The sequence below is a fragment of the Neophocaena asiaeorientalis genome, unplaced genomic scaffold, assembly GCF_003031525.2.
Source record: "Neophocaena asiaeorientalis asiaeorientalis breed wild unplaced genomic scaffold, Neophocaena_asiaeorientalis_V1.1 scaffold240, whole genome shotgun sequence".
In the NCBI taxonomy this organism is placed as follows: domain Eukaryota; kingdom Metazoa; phylum Chordata; class Mammalia; order Artiodactyla; family Phocoenidae; genus Neophocaena; species Neophocaena asiaeorientalis.
The window spans coordinates 8882231-8903507 of NW_020185331.1; the positions used below are offsets into that span (position 1 = coordinate 8882231).

General features: G+C 41.7%; 1 protein-coding gene across 4 annotated transcripts in view; it reads right to left on the reverse strand.

Annotated features, from left to right (window-relative positions):
* SORCS1 (sortilin related VPS10 domain containing receptor 1) overlaps positions 1-21277 on the reverse strand; it is a 539290-nt gene that overhangs the window by 4255 nt on the left and 513758 nt on the right. For all 4 annotated transcript variants that reach the window (XM_024734898.1, XM_024734896.1, XM_024734899.1 and 1 more), the window contains exon 24: positions 13177-13276. In XM_024734898.1, the coding sequence (XP_024590666.1) occupies positions 13177-13276 (100 nt within the window). The remainder of the gene's footprint in view (positions 1-13176; positions 13277-21277) is intronic.

Consider the following 21277-nt stretch of genomic DNA (forward strand, 5'->3'; position numbering starts at 1 on the left):
ATATACTTCAACCCTGGGCTAATTTCAGCAGGAGATATCTAAAATGAGAATGGGGATGAAGGGTAAAAGTAGATCACAAGAAGCAACTTAACAAGTGACAAAGTCAAAATATTATTAAGTTTTCAAAGGACCAGTTAGAATCCTAGGTCATTCACTTTTCAACACTGATGACACGTATATGCACATATATATGCATATGTGTGTATTTATGGGTGGTAGTTGTGCATAGAGAAATGGAGCCTCACGCACCCACCACCCTTCAACAACCCGCAGATAATGTTATTTCTACCCCCGTCCAGTGCCCACAAACCCCAGCACTGGATTATGTTGAAGCAAATCTCAGTGCTCGTACAATTTCACCTGTAAGTCTAAAAGATAAGGTCTCTCTCACTCTCTTTCTCTGGACATTATCACAACACCGTCATCATACTTATGGAAATAATACCGGAAAGCTATTTTAAAGGTAATCTTCTAATGCAAACCCCTAATGTGACAGGGAACAAAGGGAGGCTCGGGGAGGAGCTCCAGATTGTAAGGATGGTTCGAGGCAGGTTAGTTTGTTTAGCTGAGTTTCTGATTCCCGGCCAAACGCTCTTGCAGAAGACGCAGAAGAATCTCAGTGTTACGGAGCAACCAGGAAGAATACCGAGGCTGCTTGAAAGGGTTGGCATTTGAAATGAACGGAAAACTAAAGAGAGGAAATTGCTCTAGCCAGGCTCTCACTGACACAGAAAGCAAACACGCAAATGGACACTATTTCCCTTCTCTTCCGTTCCCCCTCCTGTCTCTACCCATCACAAGCTGAGGTCTTTCAATTCTAAGCCACTCCCACTCAAATCATCATTCATAAACAGGTGGCGTTAACAGTGTTAAATAATTAGCATATTACTTTGGGAAAATGAGCTTCTGTATCCTGAGTTCTAACATGTGTGCTCTCCGCTCCCAGCCCCACCCCTATCGCTGCATCACTTAGTCACCGCTTAGCGGCAAGAAGCAGGCAAGCAGGCAGCAGCGGTGAGAAGTTGAGTACCACTGCCCTCTGGGTCCCGGGGGTGGCTTCTGCTGGCTGATCTGCCATTGCTCCACACAGCCTCAGATGCATGGCTTAGTTTGCCCAGCACTAGTAGGTGGGTTTGTGTGTGTTTTGCTGGGGAATGAAAACTTGTGATAAATGGGTTTTAGCTTGCTGTGTGCAATAAGCCTAAATGAATCCCTCTCCAACTGCAGCCTAAACAAGGTAGAAGGGGCAAGTGCTGAGTGGTTTATTTGCCACTGTTCACGAACACAGTAAAGCATGGTCACGGGGTACAGCACGCGACTTAACGATTCTAAGTCTGGGGCTGGCACACATCGTTTCTACAATCCTGCAGAAATGCACTGCGTTATTATATTCTATTCAAGAGGACCCAGATGGATTATAATAATAGTGCTGCTTACAGGAATAACAAGTCTTCTTGTGAAAAGTGATCGATACACAGTGAGTGCTAAATACAAAGTCACAGCCAACGTGTATGAGAGAAGAGTGAACTTAAAACGCCATGTGTGGGGTGAGGTAACTGATATGGTCCCTTTTTGAAATAGATTCTTACCTGGCCGCTTGCTGACAAGCTAAATGACTTACACTGAACCTCAGTTTTCTCGTCTGCAGAATGGAGATAAAACTAGTGCCTGTTTTAGCAAGTTGTGAGAATAAAATAAGATGAAATTTATAAAGCACTGACAGGGGGTCTGGCACATGCCCAATAGTTTTAAAACTGTCATATCACTGCTATCATATTTCTGAAAGTGTATTCGACAGAGAACAAGCCCTGAAAAATGACTAGAGTCCATGGTCAGATAATTTTGGGAAATGGTATATACGGCATTCCCCATCATGAAGATTCAGTATATGAAAGTTGATAGCAGTCCTTCAGGAAAGAAACTCATAAGACTCCACCACAGAGTTTCACAAAGTCATTAGAGCACAGACCCTTTACAGACTTAGGTCCCACATAACACACTTTAGGGAATGCCTCACCTGGAGCATCACTAAGCCCTTTTGCTGCAGCCTTGCCCCTTTGGGTTATTTCTAAGTTTTAAAGTCAACAATATGGCAGCATCACCTGGTGAAGCCCCACAAATACCCTTACTGCTGTCTGTATTGACTCTCATTCTATCAAAGGGACTTTCTTGGAGGACTTCTACCTGCTCTGTGACCTTGGAACTTTGAACTCGTACTGCATTTCTAATCCAGAAGTGAGTGCTGTCAAGAAGTTACAAAAGCAAGTTCAACTTTGTCATAACTTGCTTTTATTTTTCCTCTCCTGTCTCCAAAGCAGACCCAAGCCAGCCTTTACTTACATGCCTTGAATATCATAAAATCCATGTGGCTGAAATCTCTTTTTCAGAAATTAAGGTTATATGGGAATGGCACGGAGAACGTTTATCTAGACCATAGAAAGGGTTGACAGGCCTTTATGACAGAGCACCCTCATTTGTCTAATAGCCCTTCCTTCCAGTTCAAGTCCAAACCCAATCATAACAGTCTTAAGGATTGCTATAGCCTCTTGATCATAAAGCCATGATCCTGCAGGCCAGATTGGATGGGAATTCCCAGGCAAGGCTCTAATGACTAGTGAAGCATGGCTACTAGTTTTAAGCTGAACATGGGTCTTCAGGAACACCTAGTCACCTCAGGTTGAGGTCACTTGGCCAAATAATGACAACCGTGGATACCTCAAAGACCAAACTTATCACTGTAATTGACAGACAGGAAGAGAAGGATGCCTTTTGGTTTTCTAGGGTGGCAAGTCAGTGAGGTATCCTGTTTACTATGTAAAGCGTTTCTCAAAGTATAATTTCCCCGACCACGTGAATCAGAATCACCTGGAGAACTTGTGAAGACGCAGTTTCCTAGGCTTCACTTGAGAAAAAACATATCAGTCTCTGAGAGTGAGTCCCAGAAATCTACGTGTGGAACACGCTACACAGGTCATTATTATGCATACCAGCTTGAGAGTACTGTGTGGTAAGCCCCTCCTACTGTCACTCATAAAACATCCAGTTCTTATCTTTAGAGTCTGCCTGACCTTTATACACCCTGGGTCACTAAAACAAAACAAAACAAAACAAAACAAAACCCCACATCCCTTGATTGCTAATAGTACTTCAATCCCATTACGACTTCAGGAGAATTTTCTAAACTACCTAAAAGGCATCTCAAATCTCCCCTAAGAGGCTGCTCAGCCCCATCTAGATTAATTGCGTTACTGGATCAATTCTCTACTTCTTTCTGGACCCATGCCTCGAGCACCTTGAATTTGAAGCTTCTCCTACAAAGAGGTGAAATCTGTTTCCTCACCCCCTTGAATCCGGGCTAGCACTGGGACTTGATTTGGCAATGGCATGCAACACAAGTGATGGTGCTCCAGTTGTGAGCTTCAAGGCCTTGCGCACCTTTGCTCTCTCTCTTGGAATCCTATCATGGCCACGTGTGAGCAAGCCCAGGGAAGCCCACTGAAGGAGATGAGAGACCATGTGGAGCAGAGCTTAATTATCCCAACTGAGGCTGTTCTAGAGCCAGCCTACAGCCGGCTGACCCCCAACACGGGGACAGCTCAGTCGAGATCAGCAGAGCTCCCTACCCAAGAATCCATAGCTGACTGCAGACACACAATGAGCACAGATAAATCCAGAAGAAACACCGAGCTGATCCATAGACTCATACATAATAATAAATGCTTATTGTTAAGCCACTGAATTTCGGGGTGGTTTGTTACATAGCAATAGCTTATTAACATCTTCTCTCTTCGAAACTCTTCTCTTCCAACTGATTAAACATCCAATTAGTAATTCTTACTATTGGGTTCTATATTATCAAATTCTTGGTATGGACGTCTGTCCCCACTGGCAGGGTGCCAGGGTGTAAGTAACATGACCATAAATGTTCTTTTCCAAACCAGGACACTTTAAGAATGAAAAGAAATGCTATGAAAACTGATGTAGACACAACAGATATGGCCTGACAGTCTTGGTCACTGTAGGTGTAAGAAACTTGGTGTCTAAAAGGTAGCTTGTCCTAGATTCTGGTATCTTCTCTGTATTATGTATGTGTTCTCCTGCCTTCATTTTCCCCTGCCGATTTCTCTGGACTATCTGCCTTGCCTTTCCCATGGGGAACTGTACCTCCTGCATCCTAACTACTGCTGCTTTCCAATTTGATGCACGCTTGTACCCCATTTCTGAACTGTTCATCTGATCACTCTTTCCTGACCATTCTCTGCCCAAGAGATTCTAGGTGCACCCTCAGGCCAATTTACCCTATAGTCATTTCACGCCTTTTTATGGGCCCAGGAAATCTTAGAAAAAAATGCTGAAGAAAGAATCTTTAGAATCTACAGAGCAACTTCATTGCTGGTATATTTATGAAAGTATCACATTTGGTTTAGTCACATTGGATGTCATGTTTAACATCTCAGCACCTGTTATTAGTTATCATAATACCATAAAAGCTTAATACCTGTTAAAAACCACTGGGTACACGTGTCTGTGAAACAGCTTAATTATTTGTAGAGGAAAAAAATGATTTGGGGGGAAAAACAGAAGGAAGGAAAAATATTACTAGCATGACTTTACTCGCAAAAGACTTGTAAGTGATAACCGTGTAGGTAATAAGGCAACCAGAGACTAAAGAGACAGAAAAATGTATTTGGCTGGGGAAGAATTCCACTAGCACTAATTTCATCCCTAAATGGCAAATGTTATTGCAACAATTTATTTTACTTTACAGTTCCGAGCTCCACAACTCTACGATTTGGCATCTGCATCCATAACGATGTGGCTTAGATTATAGTGAATTTTCTAAAGCTTCTGGACGCGTGCTAATTCTGCCTTCAAGTGGAAGGGGTTTCTCAATGTAAACTGTCGGGCAGAATTCAGGATGTATCTTGACCTAGACTGAAATTCTGAGTACCTTATCCCCTCTCACGTTGACTCGTAACATATCCAGAGGTAGCAACTGAAGCTGGGGAATATTAATTCTCTAATATGTCTGTGATAATATCTTTTTATTACACCTGAAAAAGAAATTGAACCAGTCAGCAGCAACCACGGAGGCCAAGATAATACAAGATAACGGTTTTATTAAAAACCCACACATACCCTTGACAAAGGACAGTTTTCCTAAACATAATAGCTTAAACAAGGCAACTGCTAGACACCCATGAGGGGTTGAGAGCAGTTACTGGGTGTTAAAAATGTTTTAAATTCAACCTGAGATTTGAGGCTCTTCCTTTGAGAAGTATTAACGTTTCAAATTTTTTATCATCAGTATCCAAAACTCCAGAAGAGCAGTGACCCCACTGGAAAGCTAAGTGTAGAAGAACACCCCGATTCGCTAATATGTGCAGAAATAACAGTGAGATGCGGATGTATCATTTTCTGCTCACTGTAGCACATTAATAACATCGAGATAATATCATTTGTTTAACTTTCATAGAACTCATGGCTATTCAATTACATCTGCCACTAACATTCTGGTTCACACTTTAATCATTTTTCAACTGCTTCACGGCCACAGCTCTTGGCTGGCCTTTGCCATTCATCTAGATTATGGATACAGTATATCCCACATTCAGAGACAGGCTTCATTTTTTCCCTACGCCCACTGTCATCCACCCATTCTGCCAATTAAGTAAGCTCCAAATATCGGAGGAATTAGATTTTAATGTTTATTACTAATTTCCTCCTACACTAAATATCAAGGGTTCTTCCCTTTTAGTGCATGTCTCTGTTTTAGTGGATGCCCTGAGTTGTAAATCAGATTTATTGCTGGAGATAGCTCAGCACCTTTCCTTGTTATGCAGATGGATTTCTGTCTGTGGAGTGCTCTTTAAGAGCAGTGGTTGAGCCTGGTGAAAGGCCTGGCTGCATAAGCATCCCTTGGGGAACTTGTTACAGACGCAGATTAGTGGATATCTCTCCCTGGGATTCTGATTCCAGGGATGTGCAGTGAGGCCTGAAGAATCTCTACTTTTATGAAGTATCCTCGGTAATTTGACGTACAGTCAAATTTAAGAACAACTGCTTTATAGCAGGGATTGCCTACCCTGGGTTATAAAGAGATTTTCCAACCACAGAACAGGCTGACATTTATCCCAAATATTTTGAGGGAACCAGTCAGCACCAGCTCTTCCAGTCTCTGTGTAGAAGTCTCAGTAGCCAAGTTTTGGTTGATTTACTCAATAAATAACCCCTGAGAAATGCAAAAAATCTCTAAGTGCTGTTGTTCGTCATTCAGTATGAATCCATCTAGTTAGGGTCTCTGTCCTCAAATAAGATGTAGTGTTGTCCCTCGCTTGCTCAGTCTTTAATTTCTATTCTTATTGCCATCATCTATTCTACCAAAGAAGAATCAACACTTTTTTTTTTTTGTGGTACGCGGGCCTCTCACTGTTGTGGCCTCTCCCATTGCGGAGCACAGGCTCCGGACGCGCAGGCTTAAACGCTCATAGGAACAAAGATATAGCGTTTGATGTAGCTTGAAAGATTTGTTTCAGCAATTAGGTCTTTAATTTATTACCTGTCAGCAGATTCCCTTCACCTGGCAATCTACTAAAAGATGATAAAATAAAGCTCGCAGTTTAAAGCAGTCTGGCGTCCTGGTCTCCTCACATGAGTGTCAATCCCCTATTCCTAGCTTCCTCTGAAGGTTTTTCACTTGTATGTTTTACGGCACCCAACCTGACATGGCCATGAAACTTAGCTTCTTTGACAACTAAAAAAGAGATTCCACCTCCTGGGATTCCAACTCTATCAAATAAATTACCATCTCTTGTTACCTGGGTTGAAAAATTCTTATAAAATGAGTAAATACTTTGTGAAAAGAGAAAGGATTACTGACTGTTGTCCAAACCTATTGTCTTTGAAAATCCTTTCATCTGCCCCTTCTTTCCTTTTCCATGTGTATCCTACTTTGCAGTATTAAACATGCATTAATGAGAGTTTTCTCACATCATGCATGGATGAGGAACAAAGTGCGTGACATAAATGACATATCAAGTAATGGCATATTTGATTCCCCTGAATTTTATCCTTCTCTCTTTCCTCTTCTCATAATTTTACTTTCAGTTAATATACCAATTAGGAATATTTGAGGGTATGTGTCTAGATGCCCAAACCAAGTATAAACCATACGATGTCACTTGGCTGTGCTTCTGCTCAGCACCGCCCCTCAACCTGGCAGGCTTATTTCCTCTCATTTGGGTGAATTCCTATTCAATATGAATAGTTCATTTATCGAACTTTCTGCATGGAATGTTTTTCATCCTCGTCATCTAGAATCGGGGCCACTAGTATTTGGGCCTCAGGTCTAGCCAGTGTGCACTGAATGAGGGTCCTAGTTCATTTCATATCCCTGGACAAACCATAGCTTTAAAGGAATCCCTGCAAAACGAGGCACAGAGTCACGTGAGAAGTAAGATGATACATCTGAAATGGACTGTGCCCTTGAGTAAATTCCAAGTTACCAGGGGCAATGAGAAAACTAGTGGCATTTTAGGGATATTTTCTTAAGGGCTCAGGTTTGTTCTGCTGTTAAGTACCTACAGAGATCAAATGCTCTGCAAACAGATTCTGAACCTTCCTGTGAGCCTTGCAGGAAAAACTCTCCCCAAGTCATCCCTATATCACAGCTTTTAAAATACAGGAGAAAATAAATAAATAAGTAAAGGCAGGCCAGGGTAAAAGCATGCATAAGACAGAACTCAAGGGAGACGTTACAAATGATGTGAAGAAGGTCTGGTTTGTTTGATCGGGTAAAGCATAGTGTAATCTAAGGCGTGAGACCCTGAGCTCTGTCATGAAGTGAGGCTGCTCTGGAAACGGTATCAGAGATCCGAGAAGTGAAATAAGGGCCAATAAGTTAAACTTGCTTCCCTCTCTTTCAGGAACATTCCTCTTGCCAGTCCGTCTCCCATTGTCTTTAGGACCTCTCGTTCTGCGACACAGAGTTCTAATTTTCCTTCCACCCACCCGTTTCCCACAATGTGTATATCAACAACTATCCTACATCTTAAGAGGATACCTGACATAAAGAAAGCACAGAGATGGGTTTTCTTGGATGCTTACTGGATAAATGAGTGCAAGGCTCCACTCACTCATGGTAAGAAGTAACATGACATGGAGACAGGTTCACAGTTGAACACACTGACTCCAAAGGTTAACCAGGGTGGGGGGATGGAATTTTTAATGCATCTCTACAGGTTATAAATTAATTATATATCTAATTATTTATGAAAGCAGTATTTATTGAGCACATGCTATGGGCAAGTTCTCTTCTAGGTACAATGACGGAGACACTATAAAGATATGGCGAACTGTATCCTCGGGAAATTAAATAGGAGAGGTGATGATGATGATCAGACAGATACAGCTTAAAAAAGTCCACGTGAGTTCTGACAAGGGATAGATGGTATCCAGGTAAAGATCTCCGGAAAGATGCTATATGCAAATGTTGGCACTGAGCTGAGCCTTAAATACAGAGACACGAGAGATGGAGAAAAGTAGAGAAGGGGGAGAAATATTCCAATTGGGAATACCACGAGCAAAGGTACACTTCAGTCAAAACACCAGCATTGCCAGTCCAGCCCCCAGCTTGATTGAGCGCTTCTCCCTTTGCCTGCTCAACACGGCGCCAGCTGCCACGAGGTCCTAAAAGCCAAAGAGAGCCACTCAGGGTATGGCCCTCCCTCAAACTTCTTGATAACAGCTCTTCGTCCTCTCCTTATTCCCATACAGTCTGACATCTTTCCTTTCTACAAGAGAGTTTTAGAAACCTAGCTGTCAGGAGTGATTAGGCCCTCAAGAGGAATTGCACAGAAACCGAGAAGCAAAGGAATAGCTAAAAACAAAACAAGGACTGCGTTCAATGTTTAGCTCCACTTAGGCACCAAGTTAATGAATTCCTGAATAGAACATGTGGGGGAAAGAAATGAAATCCAGTCTCTAATGACATCCAGATATCTGGAAATGCTTACCTTGTGTTCCCATAAAAGCAAACAGGGAACTGAGTTTGAAAAACAAAAGAAGGCTAGTAAATTCCTGAAAGGAGACAGCTCTTTTTCCTTGGAGATGAACCAAAGTATGCATTGCCTCTCCCACCAGCAACATACTCTGGCTCAAATATTTTTAAAAGAAGGCTGCTGAACATCTGCTAAGCAATTAATGGAATGCAGCAGCGTGCTGGAATGGTCCCTGGAAAGGTATTAGCAATCCTGCTTACGAAACATGAAATGTTGCAAGCAGTGGTCCTTTTTTCCTTTTTTAAATTGTAGTTTATTTTTATTTTCTGCCAGGGGGTTGAGAGGAAGGGAAAGGAAGCTGAGGTGGAAGTTCTGCGTCAAATTCTCTTCCTCACTGTGTCTTTTTTCCCCCAGGTATCTTTCTCCTTCTCTTCTAGCCATCCCAATATGATGTGTTAATTTCAACTTAATCAAAGAAACTGCAGCAATGTCTCAATCCAACTGATCCCCTACCCAATGTGCCAAGTTTTCTATGAGTGAAAGGAGAATTCCCTCATAGTCTACCACCCTGTCCTAATAGTTAAAAAAAAAAAAAATTGGGCAGTTAGAGCTATAACTTAGGAACAATCGCCAATGGGAAACTGATCCCTCCTATATTTTACTTCCTCATCACAGTCATTGAAGAGTGCCAGCCTTAACACAAGCCTTGCCTTTTGCATATGAAAGTCTGGCTGACAGTGACTTTGTACCCTTAGATTCTGCCAGTCCTAACACTATTATGACAAATATGGCTAAAATCAATACAGAGAAAGTTTCCAAGGCTCAGTTATTGTGTCAGCCCTTGGCATTCTCTTCCTTTACTCTTCCAACTGGAGTTGATTATCCACATATAAGTCTACATTTACTCCAGTCACCTAGCCAGGCACCCTAGGAAGCTCAATAATGCCAGGTGATCAGGTTTCGAATTACACTGCCAAAAGATGTAGGAGAGATACTATCAGATCTAACAGGGAAGAATCAGGGACAGCCCCAATGGTTGGGAGCCAAAGAATTTTCTCACACTCTCCAAATTGGCCCAGCCTAAGTCTGGGCTTTTGCCTCAAACTGCAGTTTTGTTTTGTTCCCTTGGTAACTCTGCGTAGTATATATCTATGCTGCAGAGGTCTCTCCTTCAAATCTCAGTGTGTTCCCAGTAACACATGCCAGCCCTTCCTCCCAGGGATCTGCGTACTGCTCCCCAAATTCCCAGCTGTGAAATGAAGTATGAACACTAATTGGATAAATTTTCCAGATCTTCCCAACTTTGCATTTGTCCTTGCCATCTGGAACTTACACTGGTGGGATTAATTTTTTGTGGTTATCAGGAATGGCCTTTCTTTCCCACATGGAACTATGGATTCATGGATGCCTTTGCTATATCAGTTTCCCTGGCCAAGCCGCTGGCCAGATCAGTTTCAGCTAATTAGCCACTTTTTTTATCCTTATTTTTCAGCTGGATCCCAGCTCTAAACCAGATGTCATCACAGGAAGGCATCCTTAAGTACCACTTAAAATAAGATTCAAATTCAGGAAGCTAATCTGTACCACCTTTGGCGTGTGATGTGACCATCCGTTAAATAAAAACCAGGCATACTAAATAACTGTTGGAAGAGAGAGAGGTATGGGGAAGAAAAGGTATGAAATGCAAGTTGCCTCCAGAATTTGAGAGTGGGGTTAGTTCTCTGGCTATCTTGGTCTATGATGTTCCCCTTTCTAACAAAGTCCCTGGGGAGTGTTTTCTAATAAATCAGGCTACACTACAGCAAAATACACTGCCTGAAGATAGCATTCCTTTAGAAGCAGAGTACGCTGTAAAGGGATGAACTAGTTGGCCACATCCCCTCAAACCCAGAGTTCAGTATGGAGTATCAGGCATAGCTGTTTTGAACCTCTAAACTCAAAGGGAACAAGTCACTTTAGCTGTCGTAGGAGAAGATGATGAAGTTCAGGATGCCAACCAACAGGCTGGACTGTGTAGTTCGATGAAATAATCAGTAAACTTATTTCAACCAATTTCAAGTAGTTACTTTCTGCTCATTTGACAACATCTGTCAGTGGCTTGGCCATCAGCATGACTACAAGGGATGTTTCTGGACTTTGTTTTCCAGTTCAACCAGCTAATGTGTAACTGCCACGTGTCACCACCATTCACCGAAGACCAAAGGCCAGCCTTCTTGGTAGGAAAGAGCCAGTCTTGATCATCAAATGCTCTGAGATAAGTTGGCAGCCTTCGTTCAGGTCTCAGGCTTAAGGGCTGCCCTCCTAGGTACTTCATAGTTTGCTTTTCTCTTACACTTTCTTGTTTTCTTCAGGACCTTTTCATCATTCAGAAGGTGGCATTTGTTAATGCACTTCCTCCCTGGCTTTCCCCAATGATGGAAGCTTCATGAAGGCAGAGACTTTATCCCATGCTGAGAACACTTCTTGGCTCAGAGTAGCCAGGAACTCGGTAAATGTCTGTTCGACAGATGAATTAGGAGGACAAGCTGCAGAATAGCTAATCGGCCCTACTCAATCCTTCCTCTTAAGAGACACCTTTCTCAAGTGACGCTGAATCCATCACACCTCTGCTCCTAGGTCTCCACGGCTTCCCAGAGCCCACCAAAGGAAGTACAAACGGCTCAGCCTGGCATATTTCTACCCTCCCACCTCCGTATCCTATGTTCAGGACACTGACTTTCAAATATCTGTATTTTTTAAAGCAGTGCTTTTTTTTTTTTAAGAAAAAACATTTTATGAAACCCTAATAAAGAAAAAAGATGGAATCCAAGCAGAAAAGAGGCCAATGGCCAACCTGTTTGGCCATCCTCTAGACCTAGGCACACCTCCAGGAAACCAGAGAATGGACTTGGAAACACCTGATCTTTGTTCCCACTTATTCAGCATCCCAAAGCCCTCAAGGCTTTAGTGTTCCTTCCTTGGTGCTTCAGTACTTGGAATAATCTCTTGAGTTCAGTCCTTTCCACCTTTCAAGGTCCTTCCCAAAGACTGCCTCCTCCATGAAGCTTCCCTGGGTCATTTTGACTGGGTACAATTTATCCCTACTTTAAATTTCTTATAAAACTCTGATTGTTAGGAATAAAAAGAATAAAAAGAAAAATAATACCTTACTGTGCACCAGGCCCTTCTCTAAGTGCATTACCTAAATTAACTTAATCCTCACGCAATCCCATTGTCATAGATGCAACAGAGAAGTTAGTTAAGTCTCCTCTCAAAGTCCACATAGTAATCAAGTGATGGAGCAAGATTGAAACCAATAGTCTGGCTACACAACTGCAAAGTCCAAGCGCTTAGAAACGTTCTATTGTCTCTCTATAAAGGCATTTATGCATTTTACTTGTTCAGAGATCCCAGCATTGACCATTTCCCCCATCCCACAGTACTGCCACCACTGCTACCACCAAACTTTGAAACACCACAACCAGATGATATGTTTTTTGAGGGCAAAGACCATCTCCTACTGGCCTTTATGCAGCGTCAATACAGTACTCTGCAAAAATAAGTGCTCAATAGTGTTAATTTAATTTATTATTAATATAAAACAATAACATCTATTTCTATATGCTTGGGATAACCTGAATTATTATTGACACTTCTATATAGCCTTAAGAAGAAGGTTTTCCCCATCATCTTTTACAGGTGAAGAGACAGAAGTTCAATGATATGAATTCATTTGTAAGATCCTGACCAACGTGGGGTTCAGCTTCTGGCTATGACCCTGGACAGCTCCTAAGTCCCAGCTATTTCTACTGTACGATTTTATCCCAAGACTGAAAGCAAGAAAATTCTTTGTAACATGAATGATTTAAAAATAAAGTTTTGCAGAAAGACCAGAAAAAAGTTATTTGTAAGGTTAACTTTATTTTCAAGATTTCTGTAAGATGAAGCATGCTATCACTTGAGGGGTCTTTTAGTGATTCACTGATGGTTTTTGCCAGGGACTAAGTGGGAAAATCACCTTATTCTGTTGCCTTTTGGGTCCCCATTAAGGCAAAAATGCCCGGCAAGGGAACCTCCAAAGACTGATGCCCTATTTCTGATTATCAGTGGCACCATTTAGACTTGTTTTGCTGAAACAACAAATTGGGACCCCCTCTGCTAGAGCCACTAGCCAGAACCCAGGGACAGGAACACTGACCTGCTGTTAAGTGAGCCACATGGACAAGGACTTGGACTCCAGGCTTCAGCTCAAAGTGCACGGAGTTCAGGTTGAGCTTGTGAATCAGCAGTTCTGATATCTGAAAGAAGAAGTGTCAGAGTGAGTGCCACCCAAACTGTCACACCAACTATATACAAATGTGCTGAGCAATATTCACCGCACTGACCAAGGCATCCCAAGATTATATCTGTGAATGATACGAATGACTTTTATATGATTGAGTTTTTAGTCCACAATATGCTGACAGAATTATTTTCTAAGCATGACTTGACTTTACATCCGAATTGTTACAAAATAGGACAAACTATTAGTAAATCAGATATTTCTACTCTTATAAAATTATCCTGTTACCAGCTTGGAGAAATCACCCCTGGTTTTCTGAGAGGGCATTTGTTATACACAAGGATTTAAAAGAAGTAAATATATACAATTTACAAATTCTGGTGAGATTCATATCCATTTATTTTACTCCTTGATAGTGGACTCTACCTTATTCCTTTCTTTGCTTCCCTTCTCTTCCCCAAAACATACCCTGTGGCTTTCCCAGAATGGATATTTCATGGATATTTATTGATGATAAACATTGTTCTGCTAAAATAGTAAATTATACATTTGCAACAAAGTGTAAATCACAACTTAATGCGTTGGCTGACTCTTGTTTCGTGCTTATGAACCTAAAACCACTCCTTAGGCTGACACACGTGTACTGGGTAGACGGATGGAGTTCTGGGCCATGAAATAACCCCAGCAAGGGACAAAGGACCTTGTTTTGGGTAGTAACAGCATAAGGTAAGGTTTTCTAGACAAGGTAAAACGCTGTTCACATGTTTAAAGTAGAAAACCAGCTCAATTTGCTCTGTTTCATTCACCCTTTCGAGTCATTTGTGGAAAGCTATCAGACAAAACCACACTCCTATTATCTGGTCTCTTTGCCTCATTTTTAACATTCTAATCACAGTGTAGTATTTTATTTATATGCAATTTAAGTCTGGTTAGATGCTTTCTGAACATCGTTCTGCTAGTTAAATTCTTAAATTATTTTTCCTTTTATATTTATTAAGTTTCACTTAGTCTACTGAGTTGCCAAAATGACAGCTTGGGTCCTTTAATCAATGAAGCAGGGCCTGATGGCTTTGTTTTCAAGCACAGAGTCTCCTGCAGAGCCCCCTGTCCAGTAATGGAACTGAACTGCCCTGAAGATGAACTTCTTTGCTTAACAGGAACTTGGGATGACTGTCAGTGACCCGTGGTTGAGCACCTGGGATCCAGGTCAAGTTCAGCCTCTCAAATGTTTCCACCTGGCAACCCACGCAGGAGAACAAGGTTGTGATAAACTTATGTTGAAAACAACTTTATTCTCTCTCTATAAGCTACTCTTTCTCCTGGGTACTGAGAAGCTTCCAAAATGTTCCAGGTTTACAGGAAGAGTGGATTTCTAACACGGACTGTGTAGAATGGTTTTCCTTTGTGTCCTGTAAAGTATTACAATGTACAAGTTCCCATTCTATCTTATTCTTATCATTCAACTGGCAAGGCCTTTCTAAGAATCTGACAGCGGATTTATTTATTTTTTTTTTGTGGTACGCGGGCCTCTCACTGTTGTGGCTTCTCCCGTTGTGGAGCACAGGCTCCGGACGCGCAGGCCCAGCAGCCATGGCTCACGGGCCCAGCTGCTCCGCGGCATGTGGGATCTTCCCAGACCGGGGCACGAACCCGCGTCCCCTGCATCGGCAGGCGGACTCTCAACCACTGCGCCACCACGGAAGCCCAACAGTGGATTTTTTAGTAGAGGTTATCAGAAAGGTTTTGGCTATGAAATAAACATATACACACAGAAATGTGTGTATATATGTGTGAAATATATATAATTAAGTATGCATGAAATTCATATGCTTATATACATATACATACATGTGTGCACGTACATACATACTTATATTTGGAGAAAAAAATATTTTAACTCAAATAGGAAAAACTTATCAAAAGTAATTAAGGAAGTATCCTGTTTTGCAGAGTCCATCACGTAGACAAAAGGGGACTATGTGTTTGCATGAGAAAGGCTTCTTTCTTTCAACCAGCTGAAGTGATACTTCTTTCCTCTCCCTGAGGATGTTTCTTCAATACTTTGTGGGAAAGAACTTATGCACAGAAACAAAACTAAATAACATTTACACTGCTTACAAGAATAATCTCAGTTAGAATCACATATTTCTCTACTCAAATGAGTATGAAACTGTTGACAGATTTTGACATTACTTTAAATGTTTTCCACCCCATCTGCAGAAATGTTTATTCTGTATTGTCTTCATCAGTTCATGAGTTGTTATATACGTTTGTACATATATTATCTATGCATTGAACACTCTGTATGGGCAAAGTTGCATATTTCTTACTATTTTTTTCTAACACAACATATCTCAGGTTTTAGTGTTGCTACCTCCGCTGAAAGGAACATGGAGCTTAAAGGACACTACTAAGTTTACCCAGTTAATATTTGAAGAATTGAGACGAGAATTCAGTTTTGCTCGACTCCTAATCTTAGGACATTTCCATGAAAAACATTTTCCTTGAGCCAGCTGACAAAGACGCAAAAGATATTTGGAAGGAGGTCCAGCTGAGCAGATTTAGGAGATAAAAAATTGCAGCATTTCATTAATTACGCTTCTATCTCTCGTCCAACTGTGAAGCGCACAACTTAAAACACCAGTCCTGTGTCAGTTGACCAAGATGAGCTACAGGCAACTCCTAACCTCAGCCTCAGGATTGCCACACTCTGTTCACCAGTTACTTTATAATGTTTAGGAGAGTCTTTGGCTATGAAAGGAGCAGAATAAACTGCGACTATAGAACAGTGTGGTGACAGCCTAAATGGAAAGCACACAAGTTTGCATGATAAAGACTCAAGTGAAATAATGCGTAATTGCTGGGAGCTCGGTCCTCCTAAAGCAAGTTGAATCTACTCATTTTTCTTTTTCTGTCCGAAGTGTGTAGTCTTAGCAAATTTCATTCATCCTTTCCACTAGCATCCCTCTTCTGCTGCTCTCCATCTTCTGTTCTCTAATCATGACCAAAGAAACAACATATTATCCTTAGTATCTGCCTATTTGGTGGAACATGCCTATGATTCAAATGCAATCCACTCTTCGTTTAAACTACCACTTAAAAAGACAGTGGGAACTCAATAAAAATACTTGGAAAGACACCATCAAAAGGGTGTAGTGGAAGGGACCTGGTAGAGGGAAAATACCAGTTCTCTTCCTCATCTTCTTCACAAAGTATGATGTTTAAGTGTGGTAATCAGAATAGGTTAGGTCAGGCTGAGGTAACAATGCTAAAATTGTGGGGACTTGAAACAAAGGAAGTATATTTCTTCTTACACTCCATATCCACTGCAGGTAGGCAATGATGCTGGGCTCATTACAGTCACACAGAGACAAAGGCTGGTAGATCAGCCCCCTCAAATGTACACAACACCGTAGGAGGGAAAAAGCATTCTTAAGGTTCTCTAACTGGCATTTGAATACTTCAGCTTGGAAGTGACACTTATCACTTCTGCTCCCACCTCATTGGCCAGAATGAGTTACATGGCTCTGTCTACAGAAGAGACTCGTGGGTACAACCCTACTGGTACCCAGAAGTGGTGAGCTAGAGATGTTTAGTCAACGGAAGGGATGGTTACCATGCGAAGAACACATTCAACATCTAAACAACGTTTAATGAGACCAGTAGAGGAAAACAGACTCTCAGATCATTAGAATGGAGTGTCAAACATTGAAACACGAAGAAAGAGAAGTTTAAGGACAACACAGAAGTTGGTAATTTATGAAACATGAAACCCAAAGAAGTGGTACAAAGTGAAACTACAGATTCAAAATGGGCCTTGGCAGATTTATCCATGGCAAAGCTACATTGGGCCAAACAACTAACGCTTATCTCTGAAGTTGGGAGGAGGGATGCAAACCCTACTGGACATAAATAGCGTTCTGGCGCCATGTTTAGAGGGAGACTTGCTTGGGATGACCTTGCGACTGACCCGGTCAGTCAATCCTGATCATGTTAAATTATGAAGGCCCCCTCAAAGAGTGGTTGAATGATATTACTTTTGCAATCAACAGAGAAAGATCTTTCTCAATTCATATAGCATGATTTCTGGAATCAAACTTGGAGTAAGCAATGGAGCCAAACATGAATTCTATTTAACAATTCTCTGTTTTGTTAGCACGACAGAATCATCTTGATTAAAGTGCCTAAGAAGTTTTTCCTGGATGACGTAATGAAGAAATAATTTGTCCATATTCACTCCTTTCCCTTGGATTCTCCAACACCAGCTCTAAGCTTCTCTTTTTCTCCTTTTGCCATATTCCTTTGGCTCAACTCTTACCTATTCTTTCAATTACAGTTTCCTGTTTTAGTGACCTTCCTTGTGAACTCCAAAATATTTCTTCAATTCCTCGCTTTAAAAAATCTGAACAGGGCAGACTGAGTATAAAGAAAATAGTCTGAGATGATGTATTACATTTCATAATGAATCTTTAATTTCTAAAAATGTTGCCAATAGACTGCTCCATTTCCAGAGGCACCTTTCCTTTCCCTGTCTTTTGGATTCTGCATCTGTCAAATGTACATGGTAACACAAACAACCGAAGAGGAAATTCCTTGTTGGTGGTTGACATTTTGTCCTTAGTCTTTTTGTTCCTTTTAAATGCGCTCATGCCCTTTAAGGATTCAGCAAGACAACACCACGTAGGCTCCCTATCTCCCCAGCACAGCATCACACCCAGGGCATGATGGTCCTTCCTCCTTCCAGGAGAGGTAGGTACAAATATGAGGACTCAGAGAGATGCCTGGGAGTACAGCGGTAGAGGGGGTATGGTTTGCTCCACACCTGAGCAGCTGGCTGCAGGGTAGCCCTATCCCTGATGAGGCCAGCTAAGGGCAAGTGAGACTTTTCTCACTCTCTGGAGATGTGAAGTAAAGAGTGGTGGAACCCTCCCAGACAGAGGTCACTTGATTAACCCAGCCCAATGTTATCCGGATAACAAGGTCATGTACTTCTCACTGTGAGGAATTTTCAATTTATTTCACAGACAAGCTGGCTCCAACTAAGCCAGCATCTCTCCTCCCCTGGGAACATTATTAGAGGAAGCTGAGGGAGGAGAGCCCAGAGCCCTTTGCTGGGGCCCTGCCCTCACAGTCTTCAGGGTCCATCTGGCCAGGGTCCCACTCATTCCCCTGCTGGGAGTTCTGTGCAGTATCTTTACAAGAAAGGGGCCAGAGTATTAACAGGGGGGGATAAAGTCAGCTCTTCCCAAGTTCCATCTGGGATTCAGAGTGCAGCCTTTAAAGGAGTGGGGTCCTTTCTGTTGTTTGGTTTTATTTTGCATTCAGTTGAAATTTCTATGTAATTTATGACAGAGGAAGTCAGTTGCTTTTGCCTGCCTCCTGTTCCTTCTCTTTCCCCCACATTTTTCTTTAAGGAACCATATCCTTATTTATTCTTTGCCCATTTGGTTTAGGAAGGGCTCCCTAAACTCCTGATCCAGGGAGGGTATAAAACATTGAGTTGTCACTAATGGAGCTCTAGTCTTCTGATTACCAGGCTAGTTAAGACATGCCCACTTCAGCCAAGTTGAGTCAGTGAGAATTATCACCCTGGGCTCTTGGGGCGCACTCAGGGGAGAGGCAATGTCTTTTGAATGGGGCTGATAAGATGACTAAGTAAAAGACTGGGGCTTCCTGTGGCCATTCTTGTCTTCCTATGTGTTGGCTTCATTCTCAGGCAGACTTCCCATGTGGTAGCAACGAAAAGAGATGGAGAAAGAGGGAGAGAGGAAGACAGGGGAGTAACCTGGTGACACTTCCTCTCTTGAGTTCATCCACGCCTGAACTGTATCCTTAGACTTCCCAACTAAAGAAGCTCATGACTTCACCTTTTCCCCTTAAATTTGTTTGAATAGAATATATGTTCACTGCATCGGGAAAAAAAAACCCTGCAAAAACCCAAAGCAAAACATCTCTTGTTCATTTCCTGGTACAACAGGCTTGGTATCTTGGGGGGCCCGCAGAAGTCAAGTGGTAGCCAAAGACACATCTGCAGCATGGCAGAGCAAGGGGACTGCTAGGCTTGAGAGTTAGTTGCAGAAACAGAACCAGAAACTCATTTTCCTTGAAGAGTTGTGTCTCCTCAGGCAATTCACAGCTCCCTGTTGGGGCCTGAAGTTCTTCATTTTAGAGTGACTGAGTCAGAGAGAAAGATTAAAGGACCCCTCTTAGGACAAAACCTGTAGGATTCCTGTGGGAAGCCCCTATTTTGTTGGTTCTCGACACAAGGCTTAATTTGTATGTTGATTTCATAACTGCACTTATTAATCGGGGTAATGATACTCTCCACAAGACACTGATTTCTTATGTACTTGGTTTGGCATTTGTTTGGTCACTGTATTTAGTTTGAGTCCTGGGTAAGGCTGCTACACTGGCAATTCCCTTAACCAGAGTTACAATCTCTCACTTAGTACTCTGTTTTCCCTTAATGCCATCCATCTGCACGATAACTTAGATGAGTCATCCTCCCTCCAGTTTACTCACTCATGCATGTTCTTTCTGTTTCCTGTTGTCCTTGTTCTCTTGTGCAATCTCATTCATTAATCTTTTTCTCCTTATTGTCACCATCCTCTTTCTTCCAATACATGTCCTGGACGATACTAGTCTTTAATACTCTTACTTTTCTTTCTTTTTTTTTTTTTTTGCATTTCTCATATACTCTCCTCCTATCACAAAATGTCCATAAATGTAACCACCATCTATTTACCACTTACTGAGTATCTACTATAGGTCAAGGGCTTTGCTGTATCATTTCTTTAATGACCTGTCAAACACCCTCTGAGATGGGTATTATAGATTATGTGATTTGGGCTGAATTACTTAACTTTTCTGAACATTTGTCCTCTATAGGATATACACAATGAATATAAGAGCTGAAGCTAGAAACCTGGTTTATGTTTCTCCAAACCTGTGGTCTTTCTAATAAGATGTCTGGACTCCCTACATGTGTACCAAATGTAAAGTCCCACAGCTTTCACACAAGCCAAGCCAGCTGCCTTTAGATCTCCAATTAAATGGCTCATCAATATCTGATACCAGGCTGCCTCAGGGACAATTACTCAGGTCTCCGAGAGTATCCCTGGAGGAGCCACGCAGACAAGACCGAATAAAGAGAAAGAAGAACTCTAGGGAAAATAGTTAAAGCAAGATACTCAAGTAAACCAAGTTTCAGAGAACACACTCTTCTTCTTCCCACATTTCCTCTCAAGGAAACATCTAGAAAATATATTTTAGAGAAAAAATGAAAAGTATGAGAAATAAGGATGCACAGATGATGTGGTAACTGGGAAATTAGCTGGCTTTAAATCTGGACTCTCCCATATCGAGAAGACTATATTCTGGATTTCATGCACAATCCATAAGATTTCCAGAGGAGGAATAATTATAAGCATCCTTACCTACATGCCTTGGATAGCAATCTACCTCCCCTCTAGGTCTCATGAGCAGTGTGGTGATAAGAAATAATCCATTCTTTCTCCCACCGAATTGCAGGTGCAGAGCATAATTTGTCAAATACAGTGGGAAGTCTAGAGCTAGGGCTGAGCAAAGTCAGATGTAGGTCTGGTGGGTTCCCTGCTGCCCGACCTCTAACTACAGTTCACCAGGAGGTGGGGTTCAGTGGGGCTTTCCTTGACAGCCCAGTTATTCAATTACTTGCACATGGAAAACAATAGAGAGGTGAGTCTTTTGCCAAGTGGAAAAGCCGCAGTTAAAAGGCAGGTGTACCCACAGGTAGGCCAGCCTATAATTTGGGGTTGTTAATAAGGCTATTATAGGAGGTTCTCAAACCATCTTGGAGACTAGAGATTATGGGACTAGATTATAGATTTATTCTAAGTAAATTGAAAAGCTCCAAGTATAGATTTATTCTAAGTAAATTGAAAAGCTCCAAGAACTGGAAGGGAGAAAGCCAATATTTACTTAGTGTCTGAGAGGAATCCTATTTTTTTTTTTTTTTTTTTTTTTTTTGGGGGAACGC